Genomic DNA, 14,141 nt, shown 5'->3' on the forward strand with positions numbered 1-14,141 from the left:
TATAGTACCTTCATATTTAAGGTTTAGGCCATGGGCAGAAAATACTATCTTGCAGAGGTGGAAATATCAGATCCAGGAAGTATAAATCCAGACCAGCATTTTGTTTCACCCAACCAGTTGAGTTACTCTGTGACTGTGACTCTTTATGCTCAATTGGTCGATTGAAACAAAATCTTGGTCTGGATTTGTACTTTCTGGACCTGAAATTTCCACCTCTGCTATCTTGATGAATCTTTGTTGTAATAATGGAGCCCCCAACAACCCTGGGGGAGAAGTTGCAGATTTTGATTGCTCTGCGCAACCCATTCGCTAGTCTCTATATGATACTTAATGTGATTAAATGTTATGCAGTCTTTCATTCTGTTTACCCTAACGGCTTACTCTGAGTAGTAGCCCGTCAGCACTGGTCGATCCTTGGGGATTGTTAATATTTTATTTTACACCAGGTAAAAGGCAACATAATCTGCGTAGTCGGGAAAATCAATTATTAGACAAAAAAGCAAAACAATTATATATTCCGTGAATTCTAATTAGCCTAGCTGTAATGTATCCACCATTAAACAATACACAGTGTAGCCTACATCCAGCATTTACGACCTTGACATCTGACACTCTCCCCTCCCCAGATTTACATTACCGGTAAACTATTTTTCTCACTCAGCCCATGACCGTGTGATTATTAAGCCTATTGTGTTCCTTATTTGCTCAGCTGTCATAGTTTTCTAATGCGTTTTAGATATGCCTATCTTTTACGTCTTTTAGTCTGTAACTCGCTGCAGGCATATTTACCAAAGTGATTTAAGTGAACTGCTGTGCCCAGTAGCACATAGAGCATCCCCAACCTGACATCTGAACCTCTGCGGTATAGGGGCGCTTACGTGCTGCCTACCGCAGGAAATATAATAAATGCAAGCAAACAGCGCGGATTCAAACGGGCTATTAAGCAGCTGAGCCGAATCTCCGCCTCTGATTATACTGTTGATAATTGGGAGGCCGTAGATGTAGAAGGAAAAAAAAAGTTTCCACTGATTATCTAGCCCTCCCTCTGATGTCACCAGGAAGAAGCAAGAAAACGCCACTTAAGGGAGGGTGTGCAGGAGCATACAGACTTTCCCAAACTAATAACAGTCTTTTTTGTCTCCGGCTCCTGAATTTGCGTGCAACATACCGGTAAGGCGATGGGCATGAACATCCTTGCTTTGTATTTTGCTTATGCGGATCCGGCGGTATGTTTTTGAGGAATCTCAGTGCATCCCTGCTTCATTTGTAGCGGAACATTGTTAAACTGCTCTTGTTAATTTTTCCTAATTTGCATGTGTAGGCCTATGCGTGTACCAATTCATTTTTCACAATTTCATACATTTGTATTATAGTTTGTGAAATATTTAGTGACTTGTGGAGAGTTATTTTTCCTGGTGTATATGTAAGCCTAAAGATTTTATTTTAAATAAACCGTTTGCCGGTTCACTCTATGTTTGGGTGCTGATTACGCCAACGTGTAGATGTATTTTCTCAAGTTTTAAACGTTACTGTTTTGGCTTATGCTTCATGATTCAGTTCATATGTGGGGCTGTTCATCTTAGAGGCACGAGGTGAGCAGTGAAAGGCTTTACAAAAAGGTATCATCTGAATAATTAATTAAGAACAGATACCGATGTATGCCGCTTTTCACTTTCAAGCGTACAGAAATTTCAATATAAAAGTTGATGCATGTTGTATATTTTGCCTTTTATTTTTGCATAATTGCAATTTAAGAGGCGAACAAGTGAAATTTTGAGTCGCTGAAATGTTGCGGAGGTCTGAAAATTCATTGCATTGCTCCTAATTTCGAAGTAAGTTGAAGTAGATTTACTATATTTTTGATAAAAACAAAGCACCCAGTCACTCGAATTTAAAGACTGCGTGATGTTAAGAAACTCGCGAGTAACCTTATCGTTGTCTCTGTGTGCTTGTCCCCTATGAGCAATTACGCTGAAAAAAGCGAAAGAGTGTATTTTCCCCACGCTTGTTGCTACGCTCGTCCCCGCAAAGGATTTCCCAGTTTCCCCACGGACAGGAGAAAAACAACATGTAAGCCGCATGGGAATCGCGATGAACAAACACGTTTTAATTGTACGAGTACTTTGTGTCTGCGCACCATCTGCTCACAGTTTAAGTAGGCTGCAGCTCCGTAATACATTTTTTATGAGCTCAAAATATTAAATGCTTATACTGTCAAGACAGGAATCTCTCAGTGGCTTTATCAATTAAATATCAGGCTTTCGATTCATGCACATCCTTTACAAATTATTCAGTGAGCATAAACTGATATCCTTATTGGTCGATGTCAGATCAGTTTCCCTGGAACAATTATGGAATTGTTTTCAGCAAAACCCCGTATGAACTGGTGCAGACAGATCGGACGCACTGCCTTAATAGAAATACAACTTACGAATGCGGCTGTTAACCAACTGCGCCGGTTTTTAACTCAAGGAGATTCTTTGTAAATATTTTTATACCGTCCAGATTCAACGTTGGTACTATCCGTGGTTCTGAAACCGCGCTGTCAATTAGTAACGCTCCAGTTTCTGCTCTCGTTTCATATTTACTTAACCAGAGGTGGAAATTTCAGGTCCAGAAAGTAGAAATCCAGACCGTGATTTAGTTTCGACCAACCAGTTGAGTATAAAGAGTCGGAGTCACATAGTACTCAATTGGTTGGTTGAAACAAAATCCTGATCTGGATTGTTAACTTTCTGGACCTGAAATTTCCACCTCTGGACTTAACATTTGCTGAATATATTTCTTATATTTCATATTGCTTCTTTAAAAATACAAGCTATCCACGGGTCTTCCATTTCCATTTGAGTCCTAAGCTCTTCTTTACATAATACAACTTTTATTCTTACTACTCTAGTTGCTGCTGCAGGATTTACGGATTCTCTTCCTGCCCCAGCTTGAGCAAACATGCCTTCAACGGGCTGTGTAACAGGTTCGTATTTATTTTTATTATTTTAGCAGTATATTAATTACTGATTTCTTACATTGGATAAGCAGCTATGGAATATGATTATCTATTTCTTCGGGAAACTTACCTTAAATACATTTGACATAGCGCCCAAACAAAACTTTAATTGGTTATAATACCAGTTGCGTTTCCTGTATGCTAGACGTCCTTTATGTCTGTTGAATAACGATGTGTGTGCTGTGTGACTAGATGCTTATGCGACGCCATATAACTACATCACTCTGATTTCACTGTTCTGCTGCAGGAATTGTGCTGATCTTAATTGTTCAACTGAGAATGACCACAAGTCAGAGCAGCACCATAGTTCCTACCAGCAGCCCGAACTCAGACATCACAACATTCACATCACCTCCTCCATTCAGTTCGACTGAAAATACGACTGCAATTACCAATATGACAACATTGGCACCTTCGAGTACATTCACAGGATCTACAAATGCAACAGCAAGTAGGTGAAATCTTTTCGATTTCGATATCCCTGCTCAGATCCCTGTTCAGACTGCTTCAGCATGTCTGATCACCATATTGTATTTCGTTTCTCTGCAGCAACAACAGGAAAGTCCAATAACAACTCTACTGGCAAGGTGCGCATTAAGCATCCTCTCTTCTCTCTGCCACCTTCTTTGCCTCCCTGTGGGTAGTCGTATTGGGTATTGTACCTGCCTCGTCTCATCTGGTCCATCTCTGTCCAGCAGATATCGTGTCGGACGTTCACCTGCAATTCCTCCATGTGTTACGCCACATACCTCAACACGACTGCCAGCCCATGCACTACTGATGCCCTTTTTTGTGAGGTAACAGTGAGGAAGTAGATGGTAAGATTATCCAGGAGATGGACCATTTCAGCCTGGGGCTGCAGGTGGGAGTCCTGGGACAGGAGTTACAGGCCATCCAGTTTTCCATTCCACTTTGTTTGCTGACCAAAGAAATCGCATGGAACTACGTAGCCTAAATCATCCACTAAATGCATAAACGGAGAAAAATTGCAGTGGTAGACTGAGAGGGCCCATTGATAATTGTCAACCTCGCTCCAATTGTTCATCGCCTGGCGTGATTTTGTCAGGATAGCTGATCCCTCATCAGCAAACCAGAAGACACAATTCAGCAAATAAGGAAGTTCTTTGCCCAGCACTGACCAGGAATTATTGCACCAAGGGGGAAAGAATAGTAAGACATCAAAGGGAATCATACACTTATATCTTTCAGAGGTTTACGTCAGTCATATTGTAAGTATGCACTACATTGTAGACAAATCTTTTTTCAGTCGCAGTTATCATAACTGTGGTGAAAACTCTTCTCCAGAATCATTGCATGAATGTCTGTTCAACAGCCGCTGTTTGCCCAGGCAGAGGGATGTCATGATTCAACAGATTTGATAAGTTTGATTGGTCAGCCCTGTCATGTGATTTGCATTATTCCATCATAAGCTTGAATTTCAAAATGATGACTTCAGTATCTAGCAAGATAGATAGATAGATCCTTGCTGTTGTCCTGCCACATGCCAAATGGTGGTCCATCCATCCATTTTCCATATCCACTTGTCCTATTCAGGGTAGCAGATATCCGGAGCCCATACCAGAAGCTATGGGCACAAGGCAGAGAATAACCCAGGATGGGATGTCAACCCATTGCAGGGCACACACCCATACCATTCACACATATGAATAATTTAGCAGCTGCAATTAACCTTAGCATGTTTTTGGACTGTGGGGGGAAACTGGAAAACCCAGAGGAATCCCCTACAACAGCACAGGGAAAACATACAAAGTCCGCACTCGAAGGGGCAGGGCAGAGACACAAACTCCAATCCCAGAGGTGTGAGGCAACTACGTAGTCGGCAGTCCATAAACACTCCTGGAGATCACCTGTGGAACCAGAAAGACAGGAGAAACTCACAACTGAGAGCCAATGACACAGCAAGGGGTCTGACTGGCTGCTCTCCTTTTCCAGCTGCGGCGCCTTGACAGCGTTATGTACTCTGCGAACTGCAGCGCGTTCTGCAATGCGACCGTCAACCGCTGCGCAAACTCGACTATGACCAGCTGCAGTGTGGACTGCTGCAACTCCACCGACTGCCTTAATTCCACACTTGCATCACTAATGATAACCGCCACAGGTACCCCCACCCAACCCTGTTACTCCGAAACTCAGAAGGGCGCTAAAGTTAACAGAACCCACAGCATAAGGGGAGGGGGCTGGGTTGTCACTTTTGCGCCCCTGAGCGAGGACCCAAACCCCCAATTACTGACCCTGCTTTCTCAAGAATATATTTGCCTCACTTTGGACAAAAGAATCTATTAAATAAATAAAATATACAGCAAACAATATAAAATATTTGTAGACATAATAATGACATATTGAATAACTTCCCAGAATTACATAACAGTAGTTGCTTTATAATTATATGGTAATTTTGTCTTTAGTATCTGAATTTGTCAACAATGTGCATTAAGCATTTAAGCTAATACTGTTGCAGTGTTTCTTAGCTTTTCCATAACTAGTCCAAAGTGGAAAAATAATGTTTTAATGCGCTTTACCAGTTTTGTTTTTATATCATAGTTCACCCACCGTCTCTGTCCTTTCCACATTTTTCTTGCAATTCCAGTGACTCCAGTCACCACAGTGACCACCCAGACTATCTCCTACACTCTGGTGACTACAATGAAAAACGTAAGGGTGCACTTTGACCTCCGATTCTGTCACCTGACTCGGCAGCAGCAAATGGTCTAGCTGGGTGACCTTTGCTTCCACTTTCAAACCAATGGTATTCTTTGCTGATTTGCCAGTTGACCACAATGCTGACCACTATGCTGCATGGCTGCTTCCTTTAGGGCGATGGGATTGGACTGCAGGCATCATGGTTTTGCATCTATAAGGGGCGGAGATTTGAATCCCACCCTGTTCTCTGTGTGTGCAGTGTGTGTGTCCTCCTGATATTTACATGGGTTTCCTATCACACTCATGAAATGCATGAATTGAATTGAATGACTGTTTATGCCTGGATGACACAAACACAAGCAAGCAGTGAAGACCCAGACCTCACTCTAGAGCTTCAGAGGGAGGCCTGCTCCCTCCATTCACCTCCTCTTCCCTCCTTGTGCAGGGAAAGAAATGCCACAAACTCAATTGCCAGGGCGAGAAATGCTACCAGACGGACCCCGGGAAACAGGTCACCGACTGCCTTGTGGGCCAGGACTTCTGCAAGGTGGGCTGTGGAGCAGGCTGGTGGTTCGCTGTCCTGCAGATTGGGAGGTCATGGGAGTGAGGGAGGGGGAATGGGGCAGTGCCACCAGTATGAGGCAATAAAAATACTACAGATTCCACAGAGAGGTAATGAAGCTTGTTGTATGTTAATGAAATATGAGAATACATTTACTTTAAGACAGCAAATAAACAGGTGTTTAGATTTAAGTGAACAACAGAAGGCTTTTGTGTAGATGGACAGAGGATACGTTTTAACAGACGGGTAGAAAGTGACATAAAGGAACGCTGCAGAAAACAGCGGCTGTAATCCACACTGCTAACGTTCCCTTTCAGCTGAATAAGACCAACTCGGGTACAACAGTGTCCTGGGAGGCTGCCTGTAGCGGAAACTGCACTGGAGACAAGTCCTGCGGCTCCACTGCTGCAAATTGCACGCAGGAATGTTGCACCGCAGCAACATCAGGCTCCTGCCTCAAGCTGGATGGGTCGGTCAACATGCCCAACTCCGCTGTGGTCCTCCACGTTGCACTCAGCCTCTTTTTCCCCTGGCTGCTGATATGGGCTTTGGGCTTCTGCTTTCTGATTGGCTAGGACTGCCCCCTACAGCTGTCCAATGGGTGGCTTTAGACAGTCATCACTCTTTGGATCCCGTGTCCTTTAACGAAGCCTTTGATATTTGATTCTATCCCTTATGCTGTGCTTTTCTATGTTTGAATGTGCAGGGATTGAAGATTTCAGATTAGATTTTATGTAATATAACTTCATCTCCAGTGTAGCATTTCGGATCTGGCCATGTAAAGGATTGCTCGAATCTTTAACGCACTGCGATCAGTCTTTAGATCTTTAGATCCATCCATTTTCCAAACCGCTTATCCTATTGGGTCGCGGGGGGTCCGGAGCCTATCCCGGAAGCAATGGGCACGAGGCTGGGAACAACCCAGGATGGGGGGCCAGCCCATCACAGGGCACACTCACACACCATTCACTCTCACGGGCAATTTAGTAACTCCAATTAGCCTGTAGTCGTGGAAACCCCACGACGACATGGGGAGAACATGCAAACTCCACACACATGTGACCCAGGCGGAGATTTGAACCCGGGTCCCAGAGGTGTGAGGCAACAGTGCTAACCACTGCACCGCCCCTCAATCTTTAGATCAAAAAAAGAAAATGCATTTTAACGCATTATGACTAATATGACTCGAGTTGTTTTAGCGCCACTACAAGAAAATCATACTTCTATAATAAATAAAAAACCGCGTATTTAAAATTCGCATGAAACGCGAACCCACCTTTTGTTATTAATCTATATCAGTTTGACTACGTTCAGCAGTCGCCCTTACTTTTTTTGCACAACATAATGTTACATAACAAATGGTCACCGTTAGAAGTTGGCTACCTGTACGTGTAATCACTTTAAACGAAAAGTTTAAACAAAAAATCTCCAGATATGTAAATATATGTAAATTCTAGCATTCTGTCTCAGCAATAGTGAGCTTTATGTTCGATGCATCTGCTTTTTACATTACCTCACAACGCCAAACCTATGCACTTTATTCCTAAATCTGTTAGATCTAAACATTTTCCCCATCTACTTTTCAGGAATGAAAGCTGTCTAAATACTTTCTCAAAACTACCGAATCTGGCGAATATTCTACAGCCCTGGAACGCTAATATATAAACACTCTATATTTAGGACACGATCTTATAGTAGGCTACACGTATGTTTATATTTCACTTAAATAGAAATGGAAAAAATACGTGAATTTGTATGCCTCATTAAATATATGTTATGCTTTGGAATATTTTTACAGAATGTAATAAAGGGTTTCATATAATACCTGATTAAATCTGCTTGATTCCATGTTACTGATATTTTCTGAGACAGTATATACCGTAAAGATATTTACATCTGCTATTGTAATTCTTTCTGTTTTATTTTATTTTATCGGTTTAAACGCGGTGTCCTCCAGCTCATTTTTTTCAATTTCAAGAGCTGCCCAGGGAGAATGTTTTCTTTTTGTCGTTTAATCCTAAATGGGGGGATACTTGTGATTTTAAACTTCCCTTTCGTCATGTTTGATGTTATGGACTCGACACATTGAGCAAAATGCGCACTAACCCACCGACGCCCGGGGCCTTTGCAATTCATGCAAACGAGCAGCCCAAGAAGAAACCAGCGAGTGCGTCCAGTTCACGAATGGAAGGGATGTTATTATTCTCTCTGTCTCCACAGTCCATCTCACTGCTTTCAGCTTAGAGCATCCCAACAAATAAATACTGTGGATCTTCATTAGCTTATGTCTGTCAATAGTATGCACCACTTTCTTTTCATTATTAATTTTGTACTCCCTGAAACACATTTTTGCGAAGTGATTTCTGCCTTCCCCATTGGCTGGACATTGTCTCGGCCCATATTTACTTTTGCAACGTCTGCATCTGAACGCTGACGTGTTTCTGCTGTCGGTCCGCCGTCTAGCTTCCATTTTATAAATCGCATCTGCACTTGGTAAGCAGAGCCGAGGGGTCACTGGCATGACAATTTTTAACAGCTGAATCCAAATTCATCTCACTGTCCCTCAATAATCTCTCCCTCACCTTTTTTCCAATTACAATTTGATCTCTAACAGTTACGCTGTTAATCTGTGAAATGTGTCCATGGGGTTTTCATAACAGATCACCTCGAATGTCGTCTTGTTGGATCTCTCAGCCAGGGGCGTCGACAACGCAAACAAATGCTCAGCTCATTGAGCCGAGCAACCATCTGGAGAGCAGGGGAAACACACTGAAGACTTTGACAACGGGGAGGACAGGATAGACAGCGACATCTGCTGGCCAAACAGGGAGGGGACATGAAAGACTCGGACAGACGGGTGCTGACCCTGACAGACCTTTACTCATATGTCGCTGTAGTCCACAACTTCCTGATCATTGTATTTCCTGGTCTGGGAATACATTTGCTTTTGGGACTGGTCTGCTGCCACAGACGCTTATTTCATTTGTGCGATAGAGGTTGCAGGGTGGGGGTGGAGTAAGGTTTAGGTGGGGGTGGTGGGGCCGACGCGGCTGCCTGGGAAATACGCCGTTTTCATGCCCACAGCCTAAAGCCTGGTGATGTTTAACTCCAGTAGACAGTAAAGATTACATGACAAGCCAGTGACTGAGAAACCTTTGAAAACACTGGGAAATTAATGCTAAAGTGTGTTTTTACAGTCCATTTACGCTTAGCACCAAGCCCATGTAAAATAAAGGAGCCGTGCTACATTTTAACACCTTCTGCATCATTGCAAGTGCATTAAGGTAAGATAGGTGTGAACGTCCTACTGAGGTCAAGGGGCCGGTGACCTGACGCTTAGTGGAAACTTCACTGGAACTTGCTAAAGTAGCAGCTCCTTATGCTGCTCTCAGCGATGCTTAGTCAGGCTGTTGGATATCCACTGTGTGGTAGTCTCTGCCAGTTCAGCAGTTCATTTTCCAGTTCCAACTCTATCTTTCCTTATTTGTCCAGCCTTTAACTCTGCAGCCCAACTGTGTGACAAAACACAGCATTATTTGGCAATGCCAACTGGCTATTAAGCGCTAGTAACACCAGGTGATGCAGTTTTAGGCACTAGGGGGCGCCCCGGTCTTTGTTTTCCGGTTCAGTGAGGACCTGTCCGTACCCATCGTGTAGTCCCCGTATCAGGGAAGGAGGATATCCAATGCAGCGATCAGTCCGTACTCTGCAGACTAATTTGAAGTGACAAGTGATATAAATTATTCATTTAATATGACGACAGTTCCTTCAATACTACTACTCTTGTAGTTTAGTCTGGGTTATTTCTTTTTCCCTGATTGTGTTAGTTTACTTTCCTATTTAGTTCTATAGTTTTCCCCTGTTTGTTTTAATCCTGCCTCTAGTCCATAACGGGTTTTTACACGCTGCTGTGTTCATAGCTTACAGAGTAAGATGTACGAAACATCCAGTTAATGACATTCCTGTGGACAAAAATACCTTGTTAAGGGATGAGAAAAATATCCAGACTCTCCACATGTGCAACAATAACAGCTCGATACAACTGTGGTTTGCGGAAATGCATCCCCCAAGGAAGAACTCGTTAGCCACTGATGTAGACCGAAATGAAGTCGTCAATGAGTGTATATTTGTCGTCTTCTTCTTCATTATTATTATTATTATTATTATGGATGTTGTTGTTGGTAAACATAGCTAATAACTTCGTCACCTATGTATTTCAAAACATCACCTGAAAACCAATCCTTAAACGATTTCAGTAACACTGTAACAATGTGATAGGCGGGTTGCTCGTGACGTGCAGAGAATGCAAACAATCGAGGCGTGTGCTGGCGGGATCATACGGCGTCCGTGAACTGCGCCCATTTTAATCGCAGGATGGCAAAAGCAAACCTACAGTTTGGTCACATTGGGCAGAATGACATTTTGCCCGCGAGTATGAATGAGGGGGGGGTTAAATACTCCATTATCCTACAAATTGTTGAGACTTGGCAAACTTTGAAAGGTATAGATCAATGACAAAATGCAAATACAGTATGTGCTTTGCCAATGGGTCATGAAAATGATACTTAAATATTAATCCATATGTATATTTTTTTCTTTGGGATACTGACCTATAAATACACATTTATGTTTAGAACATATTTTATTTAAAAAGTGCTAAGGGCTTTATATAATACCACAGTAAATATGCATGAGACAAAATCGTGAAGGACTTTTTTTATTGTTTTCGCTTAGACTGAATACTTGTAGACTATGTGCAATATAGGAATACAACCCACCCTAAAAGTGCGTCCGTTTCCTCGCAGCGAGAGGTTCAGAATAATGAAACTTGTATCCTCAAGTAATCAGATAATTTAGTACTAATAATCAGGGGTGTAGTTCAAGGGCGTAGATTTGCTCTGGACATTGGTGGGGACCTATGACTCCACCCCCTCAATGCCTATTGCTCCTATATGAAGGAGCCAAAAACATGCCTTCGCCTCTCGTTAACAGAACATTCAGATTCACCTCCTGTGACCTTGCCTCTTCACCTGAACTACAACATGGCTGATCTGCTTCTGTCCCCTAATAAAAAAACATTGAGGGATTCCTTATGAGCATTGACAGAGAATGTCTCAGCCTATTATTGGTAACAATGTTAAATCTCAGGACAACTAGGTATAATAATATCAAGTCATCGTTCAACATCACCTGTGACCCCTTCTCTCCATCACTGTCTGATACACAGCACAGTTGTTTAGGTTCTGTCACCTGACAAAACAGGATAAACACATGCCATTTAAACAGCAATCATTTTATTTCACTTTTTCTGAGTCTTAGTGTGCAAATCTCGAATCAAATCATTAATGTTTGCCAAGTCAGTGAATGCATTTTAAAAACTATTTGTGCAAAGTGGATTGTCTATTGGTGAACTGTCAATAAAATTCTAGCCATGGCAATATTATTATGTAGCATATCAATTTCTTTCACAAGACTGATTTCTGACAAATAGTCGTCATTAGATTAGAAGAACTGACAGGGATCATATTTATACTTTTACATTTAGCTGTTTAATCTGATGTTAGTTTTAAGTCCGTATTCACAGACTATAGCCTGCCCTGCTATAATGAATGTGCGTCAAAGCGGTAAAAAAAAAAAAAACCACTAGCATTAACGTTAACTGTTGTCGTTACTTTGATGGACTTTGATGGATTCACTAGCGAACTTGAAGTGACTTACACTTTTCTTTGAAAAAAAGCTCCTTATGTCCAGCTTCTTTTTTTTTGCTGCCGCCATCCTCACATGTGTCACCATACCCAACACACCTTCTTGCACGGGGAAAAAAATCCACTGCATTTGGCGCTGATTGTATCTGAACGCAGCCACAGCCTCTCACATGATAGCAGGGAAATGCACAGCCAATCAAAATGTTCATATGTGTTTTGGGGGCGGGAGGACTCAAGGAGAGAACGTGATTTATCCCTTTCTGCGTGTCTAGGTTAATGTTGACAGCACGATTGTTTTTTTTTTTTTTTTTTTTTAAGTGGATTAAATTATTGGTGGGGACATTTCAATGGTCGGAGGATATTGGTGGGGACACATCCCCTCCGTCCACCCTAAATCTACGCCCCTGGTGTAGTTATAGATGAATGGATGGGGGGGGGGCTGAGACTTTAGTAGGGGGAGCCGATGGCATGGTGTTTATGATTGGTATTCTTGGTAGGCCAAGAAATGCACATTTATTTGGGGAGGGGGGTAAAAAACATTTAATGGGAGTTAAAGCCCCCCAAAAACAGGCCTACCAACGCCCCTGCTTCTAATTTAACATTATATCCTTAAACATGCGCCATGCACTTTACTGGAGATATGTTGCACGTCTGTTTTTTCTTTATTTTCAGCAGGACTTTACTGTTCCTTGTTTTATTTATTATATATTATATATATTTATTATATATATATATATATATATATATATATATATATATATATATATATATATATAATATATTTATTTTTACCGCAACTTTTATGTCTCATTGCTGTCAATATTTTTATAATGTCAAAGAGGATCACCTTGCATTTCACTGCAGGTCATAGTCGTACTGTATGCCTTGCACGTGACAAAACCCTCGAATCTGCTAAATAAAAAGCCAGAGGACCATGAGGTTTACGCATGTAAGACAAAAGTACTCTCTAATGAGAACGCATCAGTTCCTTAAAATGATCATTTACAGCCAGTTTATTTTCAAATATTGCGAAACTAGCTCTTTCTATGCGCCAAAACCACGAAGACTGACAGCGGAGATCTCAAACTTTGGTCAGTTGACTAGAGTGAGATGTTCAGTTCGAGACAAATCTGCACATACATTAACCCGCATTTACGTGTATGTAACAGTTTTATTAACTTGTAAATAGTCTGTAGGGTTTGCAAATTACCCCCGCGTTTATGATGCAGCCAATTTTTGTTTTATAAAGGAATAATATAAATTTGCCGTAAGATTTCTTGCGTGAGCGTGAGAGCTGGCGACCCTGGATTTCATCATCGAACATAGTGCGCTACGCTATGTATGTAGGGGCGCTACAAAATCACCATGTACATGTGATGGTTTCAGTTTTCTACATTTCGATCCGCTTTTGTTGCTTGATCCAGCTCCAGATGAGGTCGAACTTGGGTGGCAAACACTCTGATATACGTCAGCAAGTTATGACTATGTGCAAAGGCGCAGGTTTGCCTTCAGCATTGGTAGGACCAAATCAGCTCCGAACCGACTGCTCCCTTAAACAGACACGGTTCTCCCACCATCCATACCCCAATCTACATTCTTGCTTATGCGTAAGGAATCTGTTGCGCAGACGGATGACTTCGCAATCCCGATGCACATGCACGGAAGGAAACATCATATGTCCAACTCAGACTACACAATGCAGGTTCAGTGAAACAAGACACACAGTGTTAGCTATTTAAAACAGAATGCAGGCTCAGTAAAACAGGTTACGACTTAGTTCTGGATGCACAAAATAGTTTGTGCATTTATGCGACAAACTATTTTAGATTTACAATAATGTTCCCTGTCAGAGTCGAATCAACGCAAACGAACAATCAACAAGGCAAACGAACGTCAAATAATATATATTTTTTAATTTCCATAGTCAAACGCAGCAATCAGGCGTGGTCTTTGGGAATTTTGTTTTCTTTATGTCAGCATGCCCGACTTTTATAATATTTTTCAGTAGTCTGTATTATTTTTATAACTTGGCTTCCGCGATTTTAGCCCATGAAGGAATAAACAGAAAGCATTTTCACCAGTGTTTACGGCCTATACATTAGACACAACCTTTCAAGTGAGGGAAATCCTGAACTGGCAAAATTAGCGGTAGTAACCTCAAGAAAAAAAAATGTGGGCAGGGCAGGAGGCATGTGACGTCACGCTTCAG

At 41.8% G+C, this 14,141-nt stretch overlaps 1 protein-coding gene across 3 annotated transcripts; it reads left to right on the forward strand.

Moving 5' to 3' along the window:
* The first annotated feature begins 1,024 nt into the window (after positions 1–1,024).
* On the forward strand, positions 1,025–8,061 carry LOC125748529 (keratin-associated protein 10-6). 3 transcript variants are annotated; one of them, XM_049024784.1, is made up of 10 exons: positions 1,070–1,170; positions 1,964–2,070; positions 2,897–2,971; positions 3,252–3,455; positions 3,554–3,591; positions 3,700–3,801; positions 4,958–5,123; positions 5,613–5,677; positions 6,111–6,212; positions 6,545–8,061. In XM_049024784.1, the coding sequence occupies exons 3-10, from the start codon at positions 2,947–2,949 to the stop codon at positions 6,800–6,802; spliced, it is 960 nt and encodes a 319-aa protein (XP_048880741.1). In that variant the 5' UTR covers positions 1,070–1,170; positions 1,964–2,070; positions 2,897–2,946; the 3' UTR covers positions 6,803–8,061. The 3 variants fall into 3 exon arrangements, with proteins under 3 accessions (XP_048880740.1, XP_048880742.1, XP_048880741.1); XM_049024783.1 differs by lacking the exon at positions 1,964–2,070 and having other exon boundaries at positions 1,025–1,170; XM_049024785.1 differs by lacking the exon at positions 1,964–2,070 and having other exon boundaries at positions 1,025–1,170; positions 3,703–3,801.
* Positions 8,062–14,141: the final 6,080 nt, after the last annotated feature.

This window comes from Brienomyrus brachyistius, chromosome 9 (genome assembly GCF_023856365.1).
Source record: "Brienomyrus brachyistius isolate T26 chromosome 9, BBRACH_0.4, whole genome shotgun sequence".
Classification (NCBI taxonomy): domain Eukaryota; kingdom Metazoa; phylum Chordata; class Actinopteri; order Osteoglossiformes; family Mormyridae; genus Brienomyrus; species Brienomyrus brachyistius.